We start from the raw sequence: 24063 nt of genomic DNA, 5'->3' as shown, positions 1-24063 counted from the left end.
CGAGATTAACTTTCGACGGGTATATTTTAAGAAATTGACCTCTTTTTTTAGGAGAAAGATCTTTTTTTATCCATTTATAATTACTACGAATCGCTATAAATATAAAAATCAATTATTACCATTGATGGATAAAAAACACAATGAAACCAACTTATTTGAAACAAATTAATTTAAAATTAAAAATGAAATTCTTATCAAATGAACACGAAGACATTTTACTATGTTAAGTAAAAGACCTAATTAGATTAGTGTAAAGCCTTAATCTAATATATAAAATTCTCGTGTCACAGTTTTCGTTCCCGTACTCCTCCGAAACGGCTTGACCGATTCTCATGAAATTTTGTGAGCATATTCAGTAGGTCTGAGAATCGGCCAACATCTATTTTTCATAACCCCCCCCATTTAGTTTTTTTTAACTGCGCGCGGACGGAGTCCCGGGTGACAGCTAGTAGTTTATATTTTTTATATTATCTGTCATATTTCTCTTCGTACTTGCTTCAATAAAATACTTTGCAATTTTCATTGTGGTTATTTTCCTTTATAACTGAATACGTAGGTCGTTATCCTTTCTTTATCGCCCTCGGGACGCTATTGTCGCGACCGCGTTAAGGCTTAATGATGGTACATTCAATTTACCGGAAACTGCATTCAAACGTTTTACGTAACCTCGTATTTGTCCAGAGTTTACGTAAATATCTATTGTTGTTAACTTATTCCCAAGTTGGGTTGGTGAAAGGCAGGCGGTCAGCGGTAATAAACGAAGCCAAATCTTTAAGGTTTATAAAATCTTGTGTGCCGACCCCACCTAAGGCCATAGAGATGATGTGAACTTAGATTAAATATATAAATTTTCTTATGTGATTTTACGTATTAATTTTATAGTTAACTCATTGTTGTATATACTACAGATAATTCAATCCTTTGACTGTGAATTTTAGTTCTATATTGTTAAAGACCAACTTGACGTCCAAAAAGGATGTTAGGTTATAATAAATAACAGTTATGAAAATTTACATAAGATTTGTAGATACTCGTGTAAATTACATTACGTTTTGTTTCTTTAAAAATATTCAGATTCTATAGTGTCCTCGTAACCAGTCTTAGTATTTGACTTGTGACAAATTTCTTCAGGGGCTTACTTATACTACTAACACGTATTCCACTCGAGTACTCTTGAGCCGAGCAAAGTTACTTTCTGACAACTTCAGGGGCCTGCGTAAAAATATATTTCTGCGTATAACTTCTTGAATATAAATCAAGAACTTATATGTTGTCGTATTGAAATTATGATTGACTCTTTTTTATTGTTATAAGAATTTCTATGTTCTTTCACTCCTCCTGTTTATTGCATTATAAAAATACAACAAATAACAATATCACGTAAACTAATTAAGCTACCGAAATTGATAGAATTTTAATGAAATTTTAGCTTTAAATATCGATAAAATCAAGTGAGCAGTTGGTTATTTCTAAATGTGTCTCATTACTTTAGCAAATTAGATTACCCTTCACGAGATTCTCGAACCAGTCGAGTTTTTTTCGATATCTCTTTCTGTCGACTTTGTGTAGAACAAAGTAGCTTAATAATTTTTTTTTGTGATTTCTTGAAGTGCTCTTCATATTTATTTGGAGCGTCTTTGTTTACCAGCAAACAGATATCTCAACTCGAGGGCAATATGCTTGGAGCAATACGTTGACGTCAAAATGTTTTAGCGATATGTTCCAGAGATATTTCCAAATATGTATTTAGTAAATAAGTGTGGTAAAAACGTAATACAAAGAAAAAGAATTAGAAGTAAAAAGAAAAATTTTACATTCATTCCTGTAGTAGTTTTTTTTTAATTAGTTATTGTATTCGATATAACTATAAGGATAAAAGTAACTCACATACTTGCCACTAAAATAATATCACTGGCAAGTTTTCTCGTAGACTTAGATATTGTCTTTATAAATTGCTCGAGGCAATGAGGAGGCACAGTTGTTTTCAAACTTTGATTACACTTGCGATAAGTTTTCAAACTTCTGACAATCCAGTTGTGTAATAGTTTTGTAGCAATTATATTTTGTTTTAAATACAATAAAGTAACAAAAAGACAAATGAAACACGCGTCAAATTTAAAAGAAACTTTTTTTAATTTCTTCAGTTATATGCAGTCAGTTATTTAAAAAAAAATTATATATTCACAAACGTAGCCATCGTTACCACCGATATAATGTTTGTTTTCACTTGTTCGAACTCACTACTTTCGTTTTTTGTTTCGCAGTCCTTCTGTTTGGCACTTGGCGATTCTAGAGAACTCTAAATATTTAATGTCGCTAATACTGACAGTTTCGTTTTATTTAAACTCACATTGACCGAATTCTAGAATAACTTTAAAATCAGGTCAGCAGAATGTTTGATTAATAATTGAATAGGTCTGTTATGTATGGTCCCAGACTATTGCAGGGCGCATTAGTCTAAAATAAACCGTAACTGGTTAGCCTAGAACAGTCTAAAGTACAAAGATATAAACAAAATGAAGTAGATAAATTACGTTTTATGAAATAAAAAATATGTGTAATAATTATTCGTCGGTTTCTGATTACAAATGTCATGTATAAAACATATCGTCATCCCTCTCACTAACTTTGATAAATCAGAGATAATGTATAAATTAGTAAAGATTACTATGTTTAATTATTTCGAATGACAAGTTACAAAGCGAATGCTGCTAATGTTATTTTTAATAACACATTTTAATTTATAATATCCATTAATCTAGAACCAAACATTTAGAATCAAACAGAACCTATTTTATATTTAATAATTTTAGCAACGCCTTAATACACGTTTATTTTTATTATAATACTCACATTGATAAGTTATAAAATGCATAAAAGCTTGTAAAGTAAAAATTAGAGTACATTTCAAATATTAAATTTAAATACATCTCTCGGGCAATTTAATTTTTAATATCCATTATTACAACTCAGCTCGGCAGATTCACTACAGCTTGCAGTTTAATATTTATATGAGTTTCCCGGCTGAGTTATATTCATTTTTATTTGCTTACATGAGATGTGTGTATGTAGCGAATGCAGAAGTGAATTTACATTTACAAAATTAAACTTATAAAACGTAAATATTGACTAGTTATGAATATACGAAACTATACTTGTCCATATCTATACTTGTCTCATTGATTTAAAGCCAGGAATAGTGAACCAGTGGCACGCGTGCCATCAATAGCCCGAATAATTTTGGGCACTTCATTGACCATCATTCTAACCATAATTCACATGCACTTCGAAAAAAAACTGTGAAAAAGGAAAGTAATATAGGACAAAACGCAAGTAGTCACTGCGCTACGATGTAGCCAATCTGCACAATGTCAGATTTATTTTATGGCATGTATATGACCTCATTAAAAATTCCTTTCCAAAATGGCACGTTCATACGGAAAAGATCCCCGTTTTAAGCATTTGGTATTAGATGTATTTTATTAAGAGATTAATTCTAATGCTTAAATCAAATCAACTTTACAGATGTACTTATCATGAAGTACTCTAGAATTATTAATTTCTCTGAATTAAATCGGAGGTAACTGTTAATAGAAATTAAGAGACAACCGAGCTAAAAACGTAAATAAATTTAATTAAATTTACTCGACAATCCGGTAGCAAGTTGTTTGCACAGCTGCGGAATTGTTCATGCACAAATCGCACTTTAATAACACTCATTTCGCATGTTAAATGTTATTTACTTTTTGTGAAAAAGCGTATTTATAAAAAATAAGAATTAAAATATAAGATACGTCGCGATAACTACGTATAAAAGTGTTTAACAGTTCATCCACTCCCTTTACTTATATAGCCCTTTGTGCATTTAAGAAATTACTTTGATTTGAATTTAAAAAAATTACTCTGAAACCATTGAGACATAATAATGGGCAGGTAGTGCATCTTCAACATAACTTCATGTTGTCACATCACGTCAAATTATCTAAATAACCCTCCAACATGCAACGTTCTCATCTTAGGTGCATCATTGTCTCCTGTAGAATTTAAACTATTAATAGACAACTGAAATGCTAATTGCTATTTAAACCCTGCAGGCAAATTCAAACAATAAGCATCAAGCTTACATCGTCATTATGCCGTCTGGTAGAATCAGCCGCCAGGCATACCTTGTACGGTTCACAACTTTGACTTTTAAGTGACAGGACCTGTCATTTAAAATTCACAGTTATTTTATGTTTATGCATTCATAAAGAAGTAAAGTCAATATGATATGTATACAAATTTAAGTGTTATCATTATTTCACAATTTTTACCAAGCGAAGTGTCTAAATTAATTCAGTACATCGGCGAATCTTTGCCTAGTCCATTTCTCTATAGTCAAAGGCTCGCAATGCAAACAAGCTCTACAACAAGTGCGTGAGTTACTCGTAATTGGATTTGATATCAAACTCCACTTATAAACTTCCTAGGCAGTACAACTGCCAATGTCATTTGATGCAAAGCTCTACCGTATTGAAAAGGTTTCGTTTTTGAAATCTCATTTACAAATGACAATAGGAAGTGGAATTTTATACCATTCATTGAGTTTCCTCTGCTGAAATACATGTATAAAAACGTATTTTTCTCACTATCTTTTTCTATATAAATGAATGGGATAACAACATGTTTTTGGGTCTGTTTCGGAACATAAACGGTTAGAGTGAGTTTTATAAATACTACTTATGTCTTATAAATAAGGACTAATAACGAGAAATTATGTTCTTACAAAATCAATAAAACATAAATGTATCATGCAAGTACTTATGTTTTATGGCGTTATAAATTAATAAAACTCTTTAGAGTTTCAATTCAAGTTATAACAACTTGGCAAACTTTTCCAATTTTGTTGTTTGGTAAATTCATCGAGCTTTTTGGTTGAACACGTTTTTATTTGAATACATTTATGACTTTTCAAGGTTCTAAAATTTTCAATATTTTAAATGTTATCTTTAGATGTAAAAAAAGTAATGCAAGTGACTTTATTTTATTTCGCAGATATAATTAATGAAGACAATAATATTACTGGTATTACTATATGTATGTATGGTATTTCTGAACAACTAAATAGGTTTGGTTTAAATTTTTCACAGAAATACAACCTGGAAGAGAACGCACAGACTTATTATGCCGAAAAAATAAACACTCAGGTTTGTATAAATTTAACAATGACGAAGTCTTTGACAACATGATAGTCTTAATTGAATAAATCAAGAAATTTTTTCGTAATAATTTAGGTGCAAAAAAATTGTGCTTTGAATAAATGTAAAAAATCATCATCAGGTGGGCGAATAATATTTCATCCGCAATATTAGAAGTCGTTGTCTTGTAAAAGATCAATAACTTGAGAAGCTGGGAGACTGCGTGCGTGACGCCGCCGCCTTTTACAACAATGACCACTTAATATTCATTAGATTCATATTTAAATTTCTTATTTTGCCTTTATAACGACACTTTTTGCGGAATCCGATTTTTTTTTATCGCTGTATAAATTTATACGCCAATCTAAGAATATAACAAGTTATTTACTCCATTACTCGTTTATGTTTATGTATATATCTTATTATGTTCAATAGAAAAATTGATTGCATAGTTTAATCTTAAAGGAATAAATTACGCAATAGTTAATAATTATTCATTTCACAAGAATGGTAATTTCTATGTGTTTTTTTTTTTCTAGAAGCCATTTGTAATACATTTGCATCTATAATTTGCAATTCTAGCAACCGCTTATAGTTCGCTGGGTTATTTTATACCAGCCTTTTTTGTGCTCTTTATGTAGTCATCTTATATAAAAAATTCTCAATGCGTTGTTAAATCGCTGGGTTGATGATAATAAAACTATGGTAATGTGTTAGGAGAGGCAGAAAAAAATTTGTGACGTAAAAATATTAAGAAATCACAATTTTAATGGATTCTTTTGCTTGTCATTATAAAAATTACAATTAAAATTTTAATTTTTATTACAATTTTTAACATTTAATATTTATAATTTGTTCAATAGAACTTCAATCACTAGCTGTTGCAATTCTGATGTATCTTCAACTTGGGGAATGCTTGATGTTTGTTCGTTATTATCAGTTCATTGAAAATGTACGGCTCGAGAATCGTTTAAATTTCCTGCATTGATATTGAATTTTAAAAAACTATTGTTCCACTACTGTTGATTAGAAATGAGTGTTTCTCATTCTTATGATTTTTTTTGTTTCTTAAGTTGCCAGTATTCATATAGTCGAATCAAAGAAGATTTCATTTCGTATAATTTTGTATTCAGTAACACTGCGCCTCCAAAAGCGATCAACTAGTCTAGTGTCTTTGGGTGGTGACAATTAAGACAAAGTCATTGAAAGGTGATACTAAGATTTCGCATCGCGACCCGCAAGTTGGTAACCACTGAACAAATGTAATAACTAATCAGTCAACTTGTTGACCTTTGGTCGACCAATTAGTGTATTAACTACTCTATAAGATACCAACTAGGTTTTTTAATTGAATCGTATCAAGGTGTAAGCAACAAACAACGCGAATACAATAGTAAATTAGCTTACTTTAACATCAATGGGCGTAGCACAAATTTTTGTTGTACTTTACGCCAGACAGGGTCGCGGACGTAAGCGAAAGCGTGCCTGTGATCCCGTCCCGATGCTTTTGAGAAACATAGGGGTTTAGTTGGTATGCTTCCCATCCGAAAGAGAATCCCATATAACTACCGCGTCTCCCAGGGCGTGGAGTATGCATAAAGCATTCGCCTATGAAAAAAGGTGTACTTTACGCCCGATAAAAAGGCCGCTGCAAGTATTTTAATACAAAGTTGGATATTATCACAAATATTCGCGTTATGTATATAATACGTTACTCTCGATAACATTTCCTGTTCTGATTTTGTTTTGGCTAGTATTCACTTTTTAAAGCTACCAGCATTTATTTGGAGCTCTACTTTTTCTTTATTTTGGCAATGATAAATGCTTGTAGGTAAAGCGTTGCTCCAGAACGGATTTCTTGTTATTTCACAATTTAAAGCTTTTTTAAATTGTGTGTATGACCATGTTAGATGTTCTAGATAGATATGTATTAGATAAAATGGATTCAACCAATACTCAGTAGGTTATAGTTGAGTCTTCGAATCTTGTGATTGGAATAATGCTTCGATGCAATTAAAAAAGTTGACAGGTTATAGTTGAAAACTTTATTTATTAAAGTATATTTTTAGCTTTAGAATTCCGAAATTACTATTTCACATTTCCCGTATTCAAAGCTGTTGAATAATGTCAATGGTTACAGAACAGCGCGGCACAGTAAATTGGAGTTTAATAGGAAACGGCAACAAGTGTGAAAGCTCTATGCACCTTGATGTCAACACTTAAATAAACTATGACAAATGATTAAAAAGTTTTGAAGCATCTTTTTGTTTAAGAACAATGATAGGAGTAATAGCTAAATATAGTCGAGGACGTTAATTTCAACCTATTTAGCTAAAATGTCATTTGACGCTTACAATTAGATTTAAACTTGAAACAGCAACATACATATATAATATACATAGCTCTGACGCTGTACGATATTTGATTCTAAGTGGGAAGCGAATTAAGTTATTTCTTATTAGCGGATCTTGTTGAAATTTAGCACAGAACATAGTCATATTCTGGATCATAGTCTGGAAGGACACATAGATTACTCATAACGTTTTTGTTTTTTTCCACACGGACGGAGTCGCGAGCGACAGCTGGTTTATAATAAAATTGATTGACTCGCAGAAATAATTTAATTTTTACACATCTTAAGGTTGTGTTATAATATCAATATACCCACATCCAATCCTATCCATCGGGTAACCTACATCTATGTCCTAGGTAACAGTCTATTAGCTTGTTTGTTGAACAGTTTTCAGACCGTGTAATGCACACAAGTAGCTCTTCAAGCGAATAAACCATCACGTTTGAAACTTGCAAGCTCGGCGTAAAATTGATTTTATGTATACCCTAACAATATTTACACGGTGTGGTAACATCCCGTATACCTAAAGTATATAACTTTGTATAAACTGTAACAGCTTTGTTGGTTATAGGGGTGATGCTTTATGGAATTAATTAGCCATACCTGAACATAGTTTGCGGTTAACGGCCTGTAAATATTCTGAAAATCCTAACTGTTTTATAAAGTTATAACTTCAGTAAATCTTGTTTTGGTCGATGAGACGAATTTACAATTGCCAAATTCGAACAATATTTTTCTATTTTAATACGTTGTTTATTGTTTTGTACTTTGAAATCTTATAATGAAATGCATCTTTGCATACCAATCGCATATTTGTCATAATTTTACCATAATTTACAATTTTTAAATAATTTCAGTTTGTCTATTCTTTTCTTATTACTCAATGAAAGTGATTACAGAACTTTATGATTAACGTACCTTATAGTTACGATTATAGTTATGATTAACTATAAAAAAAACTTGAGAGGTGTCAAGGGACACCCGGATGGAACGAAGTTCCTTTCAATTAATTAGTGAAGGAACCAATGTTTATTCTATGAATAAAAAACTTAAGTCTTCACAAGAAGTACATTTTATTTCTATGAATTTTCGTTATATATTGTCACGTCGTTGCCATGGTGAACATACTTACTACAGCAAAAAGTGTCGTGACAACTTTTCGTAAGAATTTTTTCCGTCTAGCCCCCTTTCACAACGCGCGATAAGGAACTTCGTTCCAATCGTTCCAATAAATATAGAATTTTATGTGAGTGTGATTTAACAAACATGCCAGACATATTCCTATTCAGAACTGCGAAAAGTAGTTGAGGAGGACAAAAATGTATGGAACGACGGAGTACGCTGAAGCATTCTCGCGGATATGCTCCGGCGTAAAAGCATGAAACGTTTCAACCCGGTGCTAAACGGAATGAATAGAAGCGTCACAAAAAACGAGCGCACTTGAAAAGAAATACGAACAGTACATTCGATATTCCATTGACTTTGAAAACAGCACATTGACAAATTGATTTGATTAGACTCTTTTAGTATCTTATATATATTTTTTTTTATTTTGATATTTATTTTTGTTGATTATTAAAAATACAATGCAAAGATATAAAGAGTCAAATAGCCATTGTTTTAACCGTATATCATAGTAAAGTGGGGAATATGATTAAACAATTTAGACTAGATAAATTTAAACGCAACGACACCTTTATTTTTAACGTGACGCAACTTAAATAAAATTATAAATACAGAGCACAATTTCTGGCAACATACCCCTAGACCGCCATGCTAATAATAGATAGATAGATAGAGAGAGAGATCTTTCACAGATTAAATCCAAATCAACACGTTAAAAAATTAAATGTAGTGAAAATTGTCAATACCTAATTTCAATGCCTATAGCTACGTTAACTTGAAAGTTAAAATACTTATGAAAAGATTGTAAACATTTACTTAGAGGTGATATAATTGCCAACGAGTACGCTTTAAACTAAAGTCCGCAGCAACTGGCGCCTTTCCCTTGTTTAGTGGTTAAGTAGTTATTTGTTAAGTTAACGCTCCTTGCTCATCAGTAGTTAAAACTTTGAGTTTTTAATTATGTTGCTTACTTTATCTTAAATTATTAATTGCACCTATTAAATTAATTGAAATTAAATGTATTTAAAATTGTAATTTTTAATTTATACCATGTAATAATAATAATATATATTTTAAAGTGGTACAACCCACAACTGATGCACTTGGCCGGTTTGACCGTTGAAAAACCAAGACTGGACAGAAGACAGGCGAGAAGTAGAATTAATTCCGCGTTTTGTGTGATGAATGTGCGTGCTGGAGCCTAATTTTGTACCTCTTCTCTTCCCATCCTTTTCTAATAAGGAAATGTTGGGAAGGGAAAGTTTATTTGGCGGAGGAGGGGACGCATAGGAAGGGGAAAAAGCAATATTTCCCCTTCCTCTTTCTATTGACAACTTCAATAACACATTGCCATGATTCTTATTCTTTAAAAAAACACATAATTTTGTACAAGCATTCCGGTAGCAAAAACACACTGTGATAAAGGACAAATCAAATATTTTAAATACAGTAATTTGTTGGAATAAAAAAGAAAATAGGTACTGTATAAATATAAATGCTACGAAACAAGTACGCAAAGTGAATTTTAAAATATATTGCTTTGTTAAAAATAGAAAAAAAATGTGCATGGAATTGGAAAACTACAGTATGCACAAACTATGTTAAATTTTGGTTCAGCGAAAATTCGCATTCGACAATTTTTGCTATCCTAAAATTTACATGTTCTTTCCAATCCACTATCCACTACCCAGGAATTTACAAAGTTTGTTACTGTCATTTTTCATGATGGCATAATTATTTTTTTTTCTTTTCTAGAGACATATGACGACACATATGAAGACATATGTCTTGTTATAACATTTGTAAAAATAAACTATAGACTGTACTATAGTTGTCACAAATAAAGCTAATAAATATCAAGACTTTTTAATCCACTTTCTGGAGAAGTTTATTTGAACTAGAAATAGAAGTAGCAAATCTTTCCTCATATGGTACACAACTATGCTCTTTCATAATTATTTTGCTATTAAAACAGTAACGGCGGGAAAAGGCATAAGAACGTTTAAATTGTAGATCGTAGGTATATCAAATTTTACAGCTCAGAAATTTAAACATTATTTCCATTAATTAAGATAGGTAACTCTTATCTAATTTTTTTTTTTTCAATTTTACGATTAATATTTCCGAATTAAAAGTTATCAATGTTAAATCGTGCCTATTCGTCGCTGGTGAAATCACAGATTTACAGATACAGTTGAGATTATTTCAATTTTACTTAATTTTGAGCGCTTATGATACTAATATTATAAATGCGAATGTTTTGATGGATGGATGGATGTTAGTTTCAAGGTATCTCCGGAACGGCACAAAGAAACATTATGAAATTTGGCACAGTTGTAGAACATATTCTGGAAGAACACATAGACTACTTATGAAGTCTTTTTTAAATTCCCCGCAGACGGAGTCGCGGGCGACAGCTAGTGTGTTATAAAATACGATGCACCACATAAATACTCAAAAATTTACATAAGATTAATCTAAACAAAAATAAAACAGGAGTTTTCAATGAAAACTACTTTTTGTTTCATTTTAAAACCACTTTAATACAACCTTCAACTTAAAACTATATTATTATAACTCTTCAGTGTCAATCAACGAAGTTTGAAGATATCTCCAGAACAGCTCGACGGATCTTGCTCAAATTTGGCATAGATGTAGAACATAGTCTGGAAGAATACATAGGCTACAAATTAAATTTTTTTTTTAATTTTGCGCGGACGGAGGACAGCTAGCGAGCTGCGGGCGACAGCTAGTAATATATAACACTAGATGTCGCTCGTGGCTCTGTCCGCGCGGCATTAAAATAAACTTAATAAGTAGCCTATGTAGACTATGTTCTACATCTGTGCCAATGTTCCGGAGATACCTTATAGCAAACATCCGTCAATCCATCCATCTAAACATTCGCATTTATTTAGTGAGATAGTAAGATTACACTGTGTTTTAAGATAACACTAATTCTGATCCCAAACAAAGTCTCTACAATGTGTTATTTTACTTTCAGGTTATGTCAACACATTATTACACGATTGCTAATATGTTACACAAACAGAGTGTTACCTACTATGTTGTTGTAAAATCACTTACAGATAACACACACAATCTCTCTTACAATTTATTTCATTTATTTGTATCCTGTTTTAAACACATTAATGTTAATGCGGTTTATTTTTATGAGACATTTTTCAGTAAATACAAAAGAACTAAGTCATGGCAAATTGTTAATGTGTTTTCTATTATCCCATAAAAGTATACATTTTAGTTCAATATGTATCAAGATCTTATTGATTATGTTAGCACTAGAAAAACTTGTACGTTTGCACAAGATATGTATATTATTTATCTTTTAATATATAATGTGTGTATTTCAAAATTAGATATAACCTCAAAAAGGTTTGCGATAATTTTTTATTACATTATTTACACAAGACTTTTTTATTTAATGTTTCAATCACGGTTGAATCTTAATAGCACTTAGGTTGGTTTAGAAAAAAGGGCACGTAGACACCATTACCTTTGTATAAATAGGCACTTAATATATACTTAACAATATATTTAGTGATTCGTCTCAAGGTACAATTGCACTTTAGTTCGGATGCTCGCATCGCATCGCTTCATTCAGCCGCCACAAGCATTACTAATCTGACGCTCGAACCAATAACAACGTGCATTGTTAGTTCAAATTACATGCAATGTACGAAATAAAAGATAAGGTTTTCCTGGTTACTGGTGGCGCTAGTGGAATTGGTGCAGGAATTGTGAGAACAGTTTTGGATCATGGTGCAAAGGTAATATTAGTAATAATAATATAAACATATAAGTTTTTTCTTGCAGCTCTACTAGACTTTAAATCCATTTAATTTTTTTTCGCTTTAAAAATAGATTCATACTTTTGTACCAATAATAGCGTGCGCCCGAAATATGTTAATTTTTTCCTCACCACGGTTTAACATAGAAAACTATTCTTTAATAATAATCGTTGTAATAATTAATAACCGATAACAAATAACAAATAACATTTAAGCAAAAAAAAACTAGTTGTCTTTTATTTGTACCCAAAACGAAAAAAAAGAAAGGAATTCATAATTTTTATTTTATTATTATTAGTGTCAAATAAATTCACACACTATTTTGCAGAATGTCATTGCCTTAGATATTGACGTCGTTCAAGGAAAGGCGCTGGAAAAAGAACTGAACAATAAACATGGAAAGAATAAGGCGAAATTCATTGAATGTGACATCACAACACAATTGCAAAACGCTTTCGACATTGCGACTAAAGAATATGGATACATCGATGTTGTTATTAATAATGCAGGGATTATGAACGACAGTCCAAGATCATATGAAAAAGCAATAGCTGTTAATGTGGTAAGTATCCAAATAGCAGCAATAACGCAAATAACAAACATGAGTACTTACAAGTGAATGAAGATAACAAAGTAAATTAAATGCAGCGGATCAAACTGTTGGTACACAGTGAGTTCAATAAGAGAAAACTTATGAAATTGCAATAACTATCATAATTATTGCTTAAGTATATTTAATAAACGTGCATTTTATCAGCTAATTTCGGGTGTCGCTGTTCTATCAGTCGTCGGTGTTCACACAGCACTACTGAACGTGAATGCAGCTTTTTATTTAAATTGTTATTGCTCTTTTACTATACTGATAAAAAATCCTATTAATCCGTTCCAAATCAACAAAAACTTGCAAGGCGTGAAATATGTCCTTTTTAATATTAATTAGAGTTTATCTGAACAAATCTTTTCGGATATTTTTAACAATAATTACTGTGTCATAGAATAACAATGATGAAGGGTAAACTGTCCTGATATTAAAATACAAAACTTTATCATGTACTATTAATGTTTACGAATGAATAAAACAGAATAAGAATTAGAGAAGTTAGTTTTAAAATTAGACGTCTCTATTCTAATGTTAATAGTTTTGACTCACCGTTAACCTTGTCATGTTTACAGACCGCATTGATAACGAGTACTCTAAAAGCGTTTGAATGGATGCGCAAGGATCAGGGAGGAAAGGGTGGTACGATTATCAATATTTCTTCTATTGTTGGATTAATGCAAACACCGTTATTACCTATATACAGTGCAACGAAAAGTGCAGTGTTACAATTCAGCAACTGCTTTGGGGTGAGTGAGATAATTTATGTTTTTACATTAAATGCTAGTAGACCTACAACTAGAAGAAATACTTTATCGACTACTATCGGACCGAAATGATCAAGGTTGAGGGAGACAGCACCATGGCAATGGTTCTTTGTGAAAATATGTCTGTTTGCAGTTACAGTATTGACTTAAATTGTGATCTCTCAAATACTCTTTGTAAAAACAGAGACAAAAATATTTGTCAATACATGTGTCTCGCCAGTAGTAAACCACAGTTATATCAGCATATATACATTGATATCTCTTCATCATCTCCCTGGCCTTATTCCACTCACGTGGGGTCAGCGTACAAGGTTTAATAAACCTTAAAGTTTTGGCTTAATTTTTGTACGGCCGTCCGCCAGCATGTCACTAAATCTACTTGGGTGAAATATCTTACAATTAAATATAATTCAAAGTATATAAAAAATATAGGAACTCAGTGATGTTAGTTGCTAAACACTTACGCCATACAATGTCATAGAGACTCGTACGCAGGCAAGAACTTTCGTATGTCGCCTTGTGTACAAAGTGCCTTACTTGTCGCATGTACCTTAGTTATTCGTGATATGGGTAGTAAATTGTTCTGTTTTAACCATGCTACAGTGGAAGGTTTAATAACTCCGCTGCTAAACATAGTCCGACCTAAATTCTTGGAACTGCAATAGCTCCCAATACAACTACCATTATCACTAAATTCAGTTCCGTTCTGTTTGTGATAACCTCTAGATAATAATGCATCATTAATGGGATACATTTTAAAAACAATCGACGCTTGAACAATTTTTTTAAATACATGTTTAAAAAAAGGAATAACTAATTTGAATAAGGTACACTTTATAAGTTTGGAATAACCATTGCCTTATTTGTTACATCTAAAACATTATACCCATACCACATCCTTATAATTAAAAAAAATCGAAACTGCTATTAAGCTCAGACTTAGTTAGATTGTGTTTTTTTAAAGGCTGTGGCCGTGTTAGAATGACTTTGACATAATATGCCATGTTATAAATAAATAAATATACGAGTATCAAACGGTATTACGTAATGTGTATATAGAAATATGACTTGTAAAAAATATCGCCTTGCACAAAATATCACTATTCGAAGTTAATGTTATAAATTATAATTTAGCAATGTTTACGCAATAAATAATTTCGTATATCCTTTGTTGTAGTAATGTAGGAAATAATGATATCCTTAATTTGACGGTTGTGGCCGTCGGAGTTTCAATATTTAGGAAGGTCATGTTAAGCCAATTAAATAAAATTTATCGTATACTCATACATATTATGCCAATAAGGAAAATATCTATGTTTGCTTTATTAGTACTCGACCATTGGTGACTATGTTTTTAAATATTGAACGTTTTTCTGAATAAATTTTTCTTAATTTTGTAATGCAATTTTGTATTACTGTGATTACGCGTGAGTCACTGCACAGAAGTTAATTTAATCAGTAGTGGGGCGTAGCGGGATTTGGGGTTTTGTACTGCGCCGATGACCTTGGCCCGCCAAGATATTTGAAAAGAACTGTTGGAGTTATTTCAACGTAACATAAGATATTTTATGTGATATATGAACATCGACTACATTCAACTCTTACAAAACTTATTAGTTGCCTTTTAAAACAAAGAATAGTTTTTTTCTTTACCTTTATCTTGCGTTTTTTCCAGATGGAGCCAAATTTCCAATCATTCGGAGTCCGTGTTGTAACTGTATGCTTCGGTACTACTGACACATCTCTGTTGGATCCACGAAAACTTGGTGGTTTTATAAAAGATATCGATGAAAATATAACGATCGGTATAAACAAACTGCCTCTGCAAAGGTACTCGTATTAATACAATTTCCATGTAATTAGTTTATTGCATTTTCCACTTTATTAATGTCTAATCATTTATTATTATGTAAAAAAAAATATTAAATAAGTAAATGTTTACTCTACTTATGTACTAATGTAAGATCTTATTTAGGCTTTTATTTACTTGTTAAAACGTACAATGTTACACGTTGAAATGTATGCATTGTAATACATTGCAGTGTGCAGTCTGCGATCGAAGGTCTTCTAACCGCGTACAGAAATGGAAATAGCGGAAGCACTTGGCTCGTGACCTCAAACAGGCCAGCTGAAGAAATAACGGAAAATGTTAAAAACGCATACAAAACGTTAAGTCAGGGAGTATTCTGAACAAAAGGTCGTTAGATTGTATACAGGTTGTTACTTTATTCATACAAATTGTATTCATAAGAAATAATAATTAATAGAAGGAAGTTTTTTTAGTAATAAGTACCTATTTATGTATGAAGAGTCAGTAATGTTATGGGGAAAAAGTTAATTTTCAACACATATTATTTGTATTAACTAATTTTATTGTAAAAAGTGTGGTGAATAAACTATAAATTGTTTATTATTTACTATTATTACATAAATTACTGTCATTTATTATATTCTCAAATATAATAAACTAGCTTTTACCCGCGACTCCGTCCGCGCGGAATAAAAAATAGAAAACGGGGTAAAAATTATCCTATGTCCGTTTCCTGGTTCTAAGCTACCTGCCCACCAATTTTCAGTCAAATCGATTCATCTTCGTTCTTGAGTTATAAATAGTGTAACTAACACGACTTTCTTTTATATATATAGATGTTAATAATTGACGTCAAATAATGATGTTACTAATAATCATAAACTAATTAAGGAATATTCCAAAAATATAATTAAAAAAAACGCGACCTTACGGACAGACTTACAGACAGAAAGATATAATGGTTTTTTATATTCCGCGCGGACGGAGTCGCGGGTAAAAGCTAGTTAAAAATAAAGCAGTATTGATATCTGACGAAGAAAATGGAATCGGACCAGTTACTGATGAAATCTTCTTAAAAACTTAATCAAGGATAATCCCACCCAAAAGAATTTTATTTTGTCTTTTTCTACGAGTAGTGCACTCGTACGAGTACATATAAAAACTCAGTTACCCTCGATTTTTATGAAGCATGACAGGGGATGATTAATTACACAATTTTTATACGAGTATTTCGACATAGAACCTTACGGTTATAAAAAAAACAAGATAATCAATAAACAAACCTTGGAGTAACTTAATCCACAAATACCTATTAGTGTCGTGTTTGTCTACATTTTGTATAAGATCTTATTAAGTTAATGGTCAAAAAAATGTATGTAAGTATTTTCCTTCACAAGCAGCTGTACTGGACAATAATAACTCCCTATTCAAGGTGGATTAAAAACCAAGTAATAAATTTAAATAAAGCGTCATGTATATAAAACGTGACAAAACTAAAGATAATGAACTCTAGAAGGCATTTAATTAGGTTCAAAAAGAAAACGGTGAAGTGTATATTACAAAAAATGCTGCTATGGGTCAATAAACCATGGACACTTACAAAATACTCTATGAAGTACTTAAGTAAATTCCTAATTTATTGTACAATGTATGTTTTGATATTTTCCATTTTAAGTTTGTTAAAATGATGAACGATGTTAATAATAGTTAAATAGTCGATTTAAATCAACTATTATTGCAAAAACGATTAATACAATCGCATTTACAATCTAATATATAAAATTCTCGTGTCACAGTTTTCGTCACCGTACTCCTCCGAAACGGCTTGACCGATTCTCATAAAATTTTGTGAGCATATTCAGTAGGTCTGAGAATTGGCCAACATCTATTTTTAGGGACAATACTAAATATTTCCTCTGTCGCGGCTTTACAGCAACCGCCTCCAAGTTATTTTATTTATTGCGGCAGTAACAGTGCTGTACTTCAGTTCAGTAATTGTGTTGGTGTGAGTATTATAAAAATGTACGTTTACAGCATTTCTAAGTCTTATAAACTACGTAGCTATAAAACCTATTGTGACATCTTTGGTAAGATGGTCACGTCTGTTATAACGACGCTGCAGAAAAAAACGTAATATGATTTTTGTTGTTTCTTTGAACTTATAATTGTTATAAATTAAACCTGCTACAGACGTTTAAACATGCGTGTGTAGGCAATGTAATTTCTCCTCATTCTTAGTCTCCAATTTTACAATAATTTTTCATAAATTATTATTAAAATTAAATCAACTTTTAAAAAATTTAAATGGACCGTAAGAATATAATATTAGAATAATCTTGACTTGACTTGCTTGTTCCCTCCTAATCTAAAGTTTTACCTGAGATTTATACAAAAAATCCCTTTATTAAAAGCGTTTCGTTAATAACAGTTATCACTTAAATTAACGAAATTAAATGAGTTGTTTACGAATTTTATCTTATCCGAAAGATAAGGCACGTAGTCAATTGCTTATGCAATACCGCTTATTGAATCTCAAACTGATATGCGTATTTAGTTTAACATTGCTGTCGTCATGTTTTGAACGTTTTATGTTATTCAATATTTAAAAAAATACATGCGTTGCGAAAAGATATGTCTAGTTTTTTTTAAACTGCTATTAAAATAAACATGGAAAATAACTTTACTTTTGAAGGAAAAGTGATTCTAGTGACCGGTGGTGCTACAGGTATTGGTGCTGGATTGGTCCGGAGTATACTATCAGAAAATGCTAGGGTGAGTTTGTAAGAGAACGCTATTACTTATTAGATAAATCTTATTCATCACGATATCTACCAATACTTCAATCCTGGCGTACCAAATTTTCTATTGATTACCTTCGGAGGGACTGCACCTTGTCTCACTCAAACGTTACTATATTTTTTTTTTAATAATTACAGCATGTCACATTTCTTGATCTGGCGGAACGTGAAAGTGAAATCTTAGAGAGGGAGCTTAAGAATAAATTCGGCACACTACGGGTGATGTACATAAAGTGTGATGTATCTGATGAAAAGCAAATGAACGAAGCTTACAACAAAGTAGTAGATAAGTTTCACAGGCTTGATATAGTCATTAACAATGCAGCAATCCTTTGCGCTGAAGAGAACTTATACAAGAGAATGGTTGACATAAATTTTGTAAGTACGTGTATTTTCTTATTGAACTTCAGCATTGAAAAGGTACCAGAAGATAAATAATACTTAGCTCCTAAATGTAACATTTTTAGAAGCCACTTTGGCTACCTTGGATCTTAGGGTTATGACAAAATAATTAAGAAGTTATTAAATGATTAAAGAATTGCTTATAATTTTCAGACCGCTGTTATCTCCAGTACTCTAAAAGCATTAGCTACGATGGCAGTGGATAGAGGAGGATCAGGCGGGGTCATCCTAAACGTATCGTCTAGGCTGGCTCTTACACCCAGTGACAGTCTAGCAGTGTATTCTGCTACAAAGGCAGCTGTTCTACAGTTTACAAATAGTATTGCTGTATGTTATCATTCAACTTTTAAATTTATTTATATGACTTTATCGTCTATGTTGAATTTTATAAGTTATCACCGTATCAATTATTTTAACTGAAGTTACTTGAAGATGCTGTAATAATGTTATAATACAACAAGAAAAGTTATTATCAAATTGTGCGATAAGTACGAAAGTTTTTAGCTTGACACAATACACAACCCTGTCTCTTGATTAAATTAGTTTTGCTTTAATTTTCAGATCAATAAATTATACTCGAAATCAGAAGTTCGCGTATTGTCAGTTTGTCTTGGACCAACCGATACTGCGATCCTTCACAAACATAACTCGGAACTTTTCGACAAAGGCTGTACGCAATGTTTTACTTCACAAGTTCCAGAAAGACAGAGGTAACAAAGTTTAAAAACACTTATTGCGGCAAGTAGGGAATGTGGAATATTATGTATCTAGAAAACCTTTGGTAGATAAATCCTTTAACCAAAACTCACGCATTCATAGTTGCTGGTTTTTCTTTTGATTTTTTTTTAAATTTGGAATGGGAATTTATGAAAGAAGGAGAATGAATGTCAAATGATGATGTGATAACATTCAGATTTACAACGGTGTACAGGTGATAATACGGAACATAAACGGAAAAAATGATTCGCCATGACTCATTTGTTCCTACATTTTTTCTTAACATTTTGCCTAGATATCTAACATTTAATAAGGCTAAAAAGTGTGCAGTCACGATGAAATTAGTTCTTTAGGTAAAACTTTCATTAAAATAATGTATAAAAGTTGCGTTGAAATTTAAAAATTGTTCCATTTTATTATTTCCAGGGTTGAGTCAGCTGTTAAAGGTATAATTGACGTAATAAAGAAAGCAGATAATGGCTCAACGTGGATAATAGCTGGTAATAAGCCTCCTGTAGACATTACTTTAAGTGTCAGGGAGGGACTCCAAAATCGCTGTAACGACACCAGCGGATCGTAATGTTATTTTTAATTTTTCGTGCTATTTTTTTTTAATATTAAATGTATTTTAACTAGTTAAATTATAATTTTTCTGTAAAAACCGAATTTTATTTGTGCCCTTTTCCCATTTCTATGAGGTCGGCCCTCTCAATCTCTTGCCATTTAGTAGAATCAGTGATATTTGTAAGTGGTTTTCACGTGACATTAAGATAATAACTACGTAACAGAACGTAACAGAGAATAATTATTAACAGGAATAAATGACAACATGAAAAATTAAGTACATTCTATAATGATTCTTATTATTAAAAAAAATGTCAATTATTTTTTTTGTAATTCTACGCTGTTTCTACCTGCATTGTTTATGATGAAATCTATGTTATCCATTATCTTTAATAACACTATTCTTTGTTTCATTTAATATTTATCACGTCGCGTCGGTCGTATGAATTTCAATTTAATATTTACTTATAGTTCTCGTAATTCCTTCTCTACGAACTGTGGGCCTATCACGAATATTTTTGACGTTTGCCATCATATCGTTATCGACAATACTTGTGTTAAAATATGTGGAGCAGTAAAAAAAATAGATGAAAAATCTCATAATTATTTTGTCATAATTGACGATGATGAAACGAAGGCAATTTTCACAAATTTTAGGGCAAGGCCCAGTGTTGCCATTTTTTACCATTGTCAGAGGGACGCTAGTGACCTATATATAATAGTTTTACTTAAGCCCACCGAGTTAGATAACTTTGCCGATGTTACGTCCTCGGAGTTTCGTCCTTGGACTTTTATATTTACTAACTTTTACATTTTTAACATTTTATTTTTGACTTCTATTCAATTTTGACGTTTTTTTTTTATCTTATTCGTTTTGCATCTTGTACGAAGAGCCCAAACCACACCTGATGACACCTGGGCCCATCAAAACAACAGACCAAGCTCTATAAACTGGATTTCGGCGAAATAAAAAAGTACCGCAATTATAAAAGAAATTGATTTGCATCTTTTTCGTGTTTTTTATTAAATTCATCGTGAAAATATAATCAGCTTAATCCAAAATTATTCAGTTCCCGGATCAGTCATTGGTCCTTCACCCGGATTCACATCAGCTGCATCAAGGGCACGATTGGTATTGCTGCGACTTAAGGTACCCGCGAAACTCGTGCTCAAAATCATCAGCGGACATGGCCTCTCATGTTTTTTATAAAATTCATTCAAAATAAAGTCAGCTTAATCCAAAATTAATCAGTTCCCGCATCAGTCAGCCGATCTACAATAAATATCTATAGATAAAAAAACAGTATATAATATTTGACATTGTTCATGAATTATCATTAGCAAGAATGGCTTACGACTTAAAAGATAAAGTAATTTTCATCACCGGAGCGGCCACTGGTATTGGTTCCAGGGTTGTTCGGATAGCTGTGGCAGAAGAGGCAAAGGTAAACCTGTCATTTCTAAGTAGTCATGAATAAATAACAAATACACCAGTAAATTAGGGAGACTGTATTTCGCTTTTACTACATGTATACATACATGCTTATAAAAATCTAATCTAATCGCATTATCAAATTGTTTTTGTATAGTGTGGCCTCTGCTGGTGGTGTTCCAGTTACAACAAAAATTGTCTCAGTCATTGTAACTAATCCTACGGTATACTTGAACACATAATTCTTGGATTACTCCAATACTTCCCTTTTTCAGTTCTTATTTAAATTAATTATTATTAAATTAATTGTGCCCGCTTAACCATTTCAAGATGTATACGTGACGTTGAAAATAGACCTCCTCCAAAGATGAATCTAATACGAGAAAATTAATCTACACATGTTATATAAGTTAACATATGAAAAATTATGATATACTAGCTGTCGCCCGCGACTCCATCCGCGCGGAAAGAAATAAAAAAATTATCAGTAGGCTATGTGTTCTTCTAGGCTATGTTCTACATCTGTGCCAAATTTCATCAAGATCTTAAACCGTTCCAGAGATACCTTCAAACAAACATCCATCCAAACATTTGCATTTATAATAGTAAGAGTAAGATGAGATTAGTAAAATAGTATGCGAATAACCAGTCGACTCTTGGAAGTACATTCAGGAACATTTCGTCTTCAATCCGTCTTGGATGAAATATTTAGATAGAGGTGTTGTGACAATACCTAAAGTGGATAAAACCTGTTTACTTCGATATGATAATTATCAGTAACTACTTTATATTTTTCCATTAATGCAGTAATTGATAAAAGCGTAAAAAATAATTGATTATATCCGTTACAGCATGTTGCTATCTTAGATATAGCAGTGGAAGCAGGTATCGCATTCCAAAATGAACTAAACTCCAAACACGGAAACAATAAAGTTCAATTCATTAAATGCGATGTAACAAATACTGAAGAATTAAATGCAGCGTTTGCCAAAGTCAAAGATGAATTCGGCTACATAGACATCGTGATTAACAATGCTGGCGTTCTCAACGACAATTTGCAGGTTTACGTTAAACAAATAAACATCAATGTAGTAAGTAGCTATTTTTAATTAAAATTATTTTTCATTAATTTGTTAAAATCGATACACTGACTCGTCTTGCGATTTCTCTTTATACGAAATCTTATTAGCATAGAACGTGTTAAAAACAATACTATCCTATCAAAACTTCATTGAACCTTCTTAATCCTTGTTATTTTTTACCAGACAGCGTTGGTGACTAGCTCTTTAAAAGCATTAGAACTGATGCGCAAAGACGAAGGGGGCAAAGGTGGTGTTGTGATCAATATGTCATCGATAGCAGCTATTTGTGCCGTACCAGATACACCAATTTACAGCGCAACAAAAGCAGCGGTTTTGAAGTTTACCACAGCAATGGGTGTAAGTATCTTCTTCAAGCGAAACATGTTATTTTAAAAATATAACTGGCCACACACTAAATAATATTATACTCGAAAAATATACTATAGTTTTTGAAGTCATTCCTCAAGTAACTAGCCTCTGTTGTGATTCTCCAGAATGACTTGTATTATTCAAGAACTGGAGTTCGATTCCTGACAGTTTGCTTCGGAGCGACCGACACGCCTCTACTCTCCGTAGAAAAAATGGGAAGTTTTGATTCTAAGGTAGAAGCTGGTATCGCGGAAACGTTGAAGAAATTGAAATGGCAAAGGTAACAAAAATACTCCGACTTAGTAAGAATTTATTGTAACAAAGGAATTTGAGTATTTAATCTATTTTAACCCACAAAATTGTCCATGCAATACATATCCGAGTTCATCGTTATCACTCTTGGTCTATTTGTTCATCTTATTTAACCTTTCCTGTAGTGTGAAGTTCAACACTGTCATATATTCACAGTCCGGAGTCCGCGGCTCGTGGAGTTGTCGACACATACAAGAACGGAGCAAGCGGCAGCGTGTGGTTGATTGCTGGTGGCAAACCAGCCGTTGAAGTGACTGAATTGTATAACAAGGGCATCGCATTATTTGATCACCTAATATACAATTGAATTTTAAACTTATCTTTCACGTGTTTCTGTGACTTGATGTATTTGTTATATCGAACAATTAAACTTTTGATTACATTTCGTCTCTTTGTATTTACCTTAATTTTATTATCCAACTGACTCAGAAGGCTAATGATTTTCGGATATTTAATTACTAGCTATCGCCGGAGACTCCATCCGCACGGATTAAAAAAAAAAACTTAATTAGTAGCCAAGAAGTAGTAGAAAATCTAATCTATAACTCCATTCAGTAGCTTTTCTGGAGATACCTTCTAACAAGCATCCATCCATAAATCCAAAAATTCACATTTATAATATTAGTGACATGTGTATGGGTGTGTATGTATTAATTCCTTTGAGATTCTCTGACTTTCCTAATTTATTTTACGTTTTAAACTCTTAAAAAAGCTTGTAATTGTAACATACTTCAGATTTTTTGCAGTT

The 24063-nt window shown here is 32.0% G+C and overlaps 3 protein-coding genes across 3 annotated transcripts; all 3 read left to right on the top strand.

Moving 5' to 3' along the window:
- Nucleotides 1-12266: 12266 nt before the first annotated feature.
- Nucleotides 12267-16169, top strand: LOC106718530 (15-hydroxyprostaglandin dehydrogenase [NAD(+)]). Its single transcript, XM_014512643.2, has 5 exons — nucleotides 12267-12443; nucleotides 12793-13026; nucleotides 13638-13811; nucleotides 15505-15659; nucleotides 15872-16169. Exons 1-5 carry the CDS (start codon nucleotides 12348-12350, stop codon nucleotides 16017-16019), a joined length of 807 nt encoding a protein of 268 aa, XP_014368129.2. The 5' UTR covers nucleotides 12267-12347; the 3' UTR covers nucleotides 16020-16169.
- Nucleotides 16170-18230: 2061 nt separating this feature from the next.
- Nucleotides 18231-20150, top strand: LOC106718528 (15-hydroxyprostaglandin dehydrogenase [NAD(+)]). Its single transcript, XM_014512641.2, has 5 exons — nucleotides 18231-18411; nucleotides 18576-18815; nucleotides 18993-19166; nucleotides 19401-19549; nucleotides 19983-20150. Exons 1-5 carry the CDS (start codon nucleotides 18307-18309, stop codon nucleotides 20134-20136), a joined length of 822 nt encoding a protein of 273 aa, XP_014368127.2. The 5' UTR covers nucleotides 18231-18306; the 3' UTR covers nucleotides 20137-20150.
- A 1316-nt stretch (nucleotides 20151-21466) lies between these two features.
- On the top strand, nucleotides 21467-23697 carry LOC106718529 (15-hydroxyprostaglandin dehydrogenase [NAD(+)]). The gene is made up of 5 exons (XM_014512642.2): nucleotides 21467-21565; nucleotides 22404-22643; nucleotides 22818-22991; nucleotides 23129-23283; nucleotides 23472-23697. The coding sequence occupies exons 1-5, from the start codon at nucleotides 21467-21469 to the stop codon at nucleotides 23620-23622; spliced, it is 819 nt and encodes a 272-aa protein (XP_014368128.2). The 3' UTR covers nucleotides 23623-23697.
- Nucleotides 23698-24063: the final 366 nt, after the last annotated feature.

Source organism: Papilio machaon, chromosome 4 (genome assembly GCF_912999745.1).
Source record: "Papilio machaon chromosome 4, ilPapMach1.1, whole genome shotgun sequence".
NCBI classification, from domain to species: domain Eukaryota; kingdom Metazoa; phylum Arthropoda; class Insecta; order Lepidoptera; family Papilionidae; genus Papilio; species Papilio machaon.
The sequence above is the reverse complement of the archived record's forward strand: the minus strand, read 5'-3'. Positions and strand labels throughout refer to the sequence as shown.

Bases quoted from the DNA above. Each gene is read 5' to 3' on its own strand.
- LOC106718530 (XM_014512643.2), top strand. From the start codon at position 12,348: ATGTACGAAATAAAAGATAAGGTTTTCCTGGTTACTGGTGGCGCTAGT. The intron at 13,027-13,637 runs GTAAGTATCCAA...TCATGTTTACAG, and splicing joins AAGCAATAGCTGTTAATGTG to ACCGCATTGATAACGAGTAC. The intron at 13,812-15,504 runs GTGAGTGAGATA...CGTTTTTTCCAG, and splicing joins AATTCAGCAACTGCTTTGGG to ATGGAGCCAAATTTCCAATC.
- LOC106718528 (XM_014512641.2), top strand. From the start codon at position 18,307: ATGGAAAATAACTTTACTTTTGAAGGAAAAGTGATTCTAGTGACCGGT. The intron at 18,816-18,992 runs GTAAGTACGTGT...TATAATTTTCAG, and splicing joins GAATGGTTGACATAAATTTT to ACCGCTGTTATCTCCAGTAC. The intron at 19,167-19,400 runs GTATGTTATCAT...TTTAATTTTCAG, and splicing joins AGTTTACAAATAGTATTGCT to ATCAATAAATTATACTCGAA.
- LOC106718529 (XM_014512642.2), top strand. From the start codon at position 21,467: ATGGCTTACGACTTAAAAGATAAAGTAATTTTCATCACCGGAGCGGCC. The intron at 22,644-22,817 runs GTAAGTAGCTAT...ATTTTTTACCAG, and splicing joins AACAAATAAACATCAATGTA to ACAGCGTTGGTGACTAGCTC. The intron at 22,992-23,128 runs GTAAGTATCTTC...GTGATTCTCCAG, and splicing joins AGTTTACCACAGCAATGGGT to AATGACTTGTATTATTCAAG.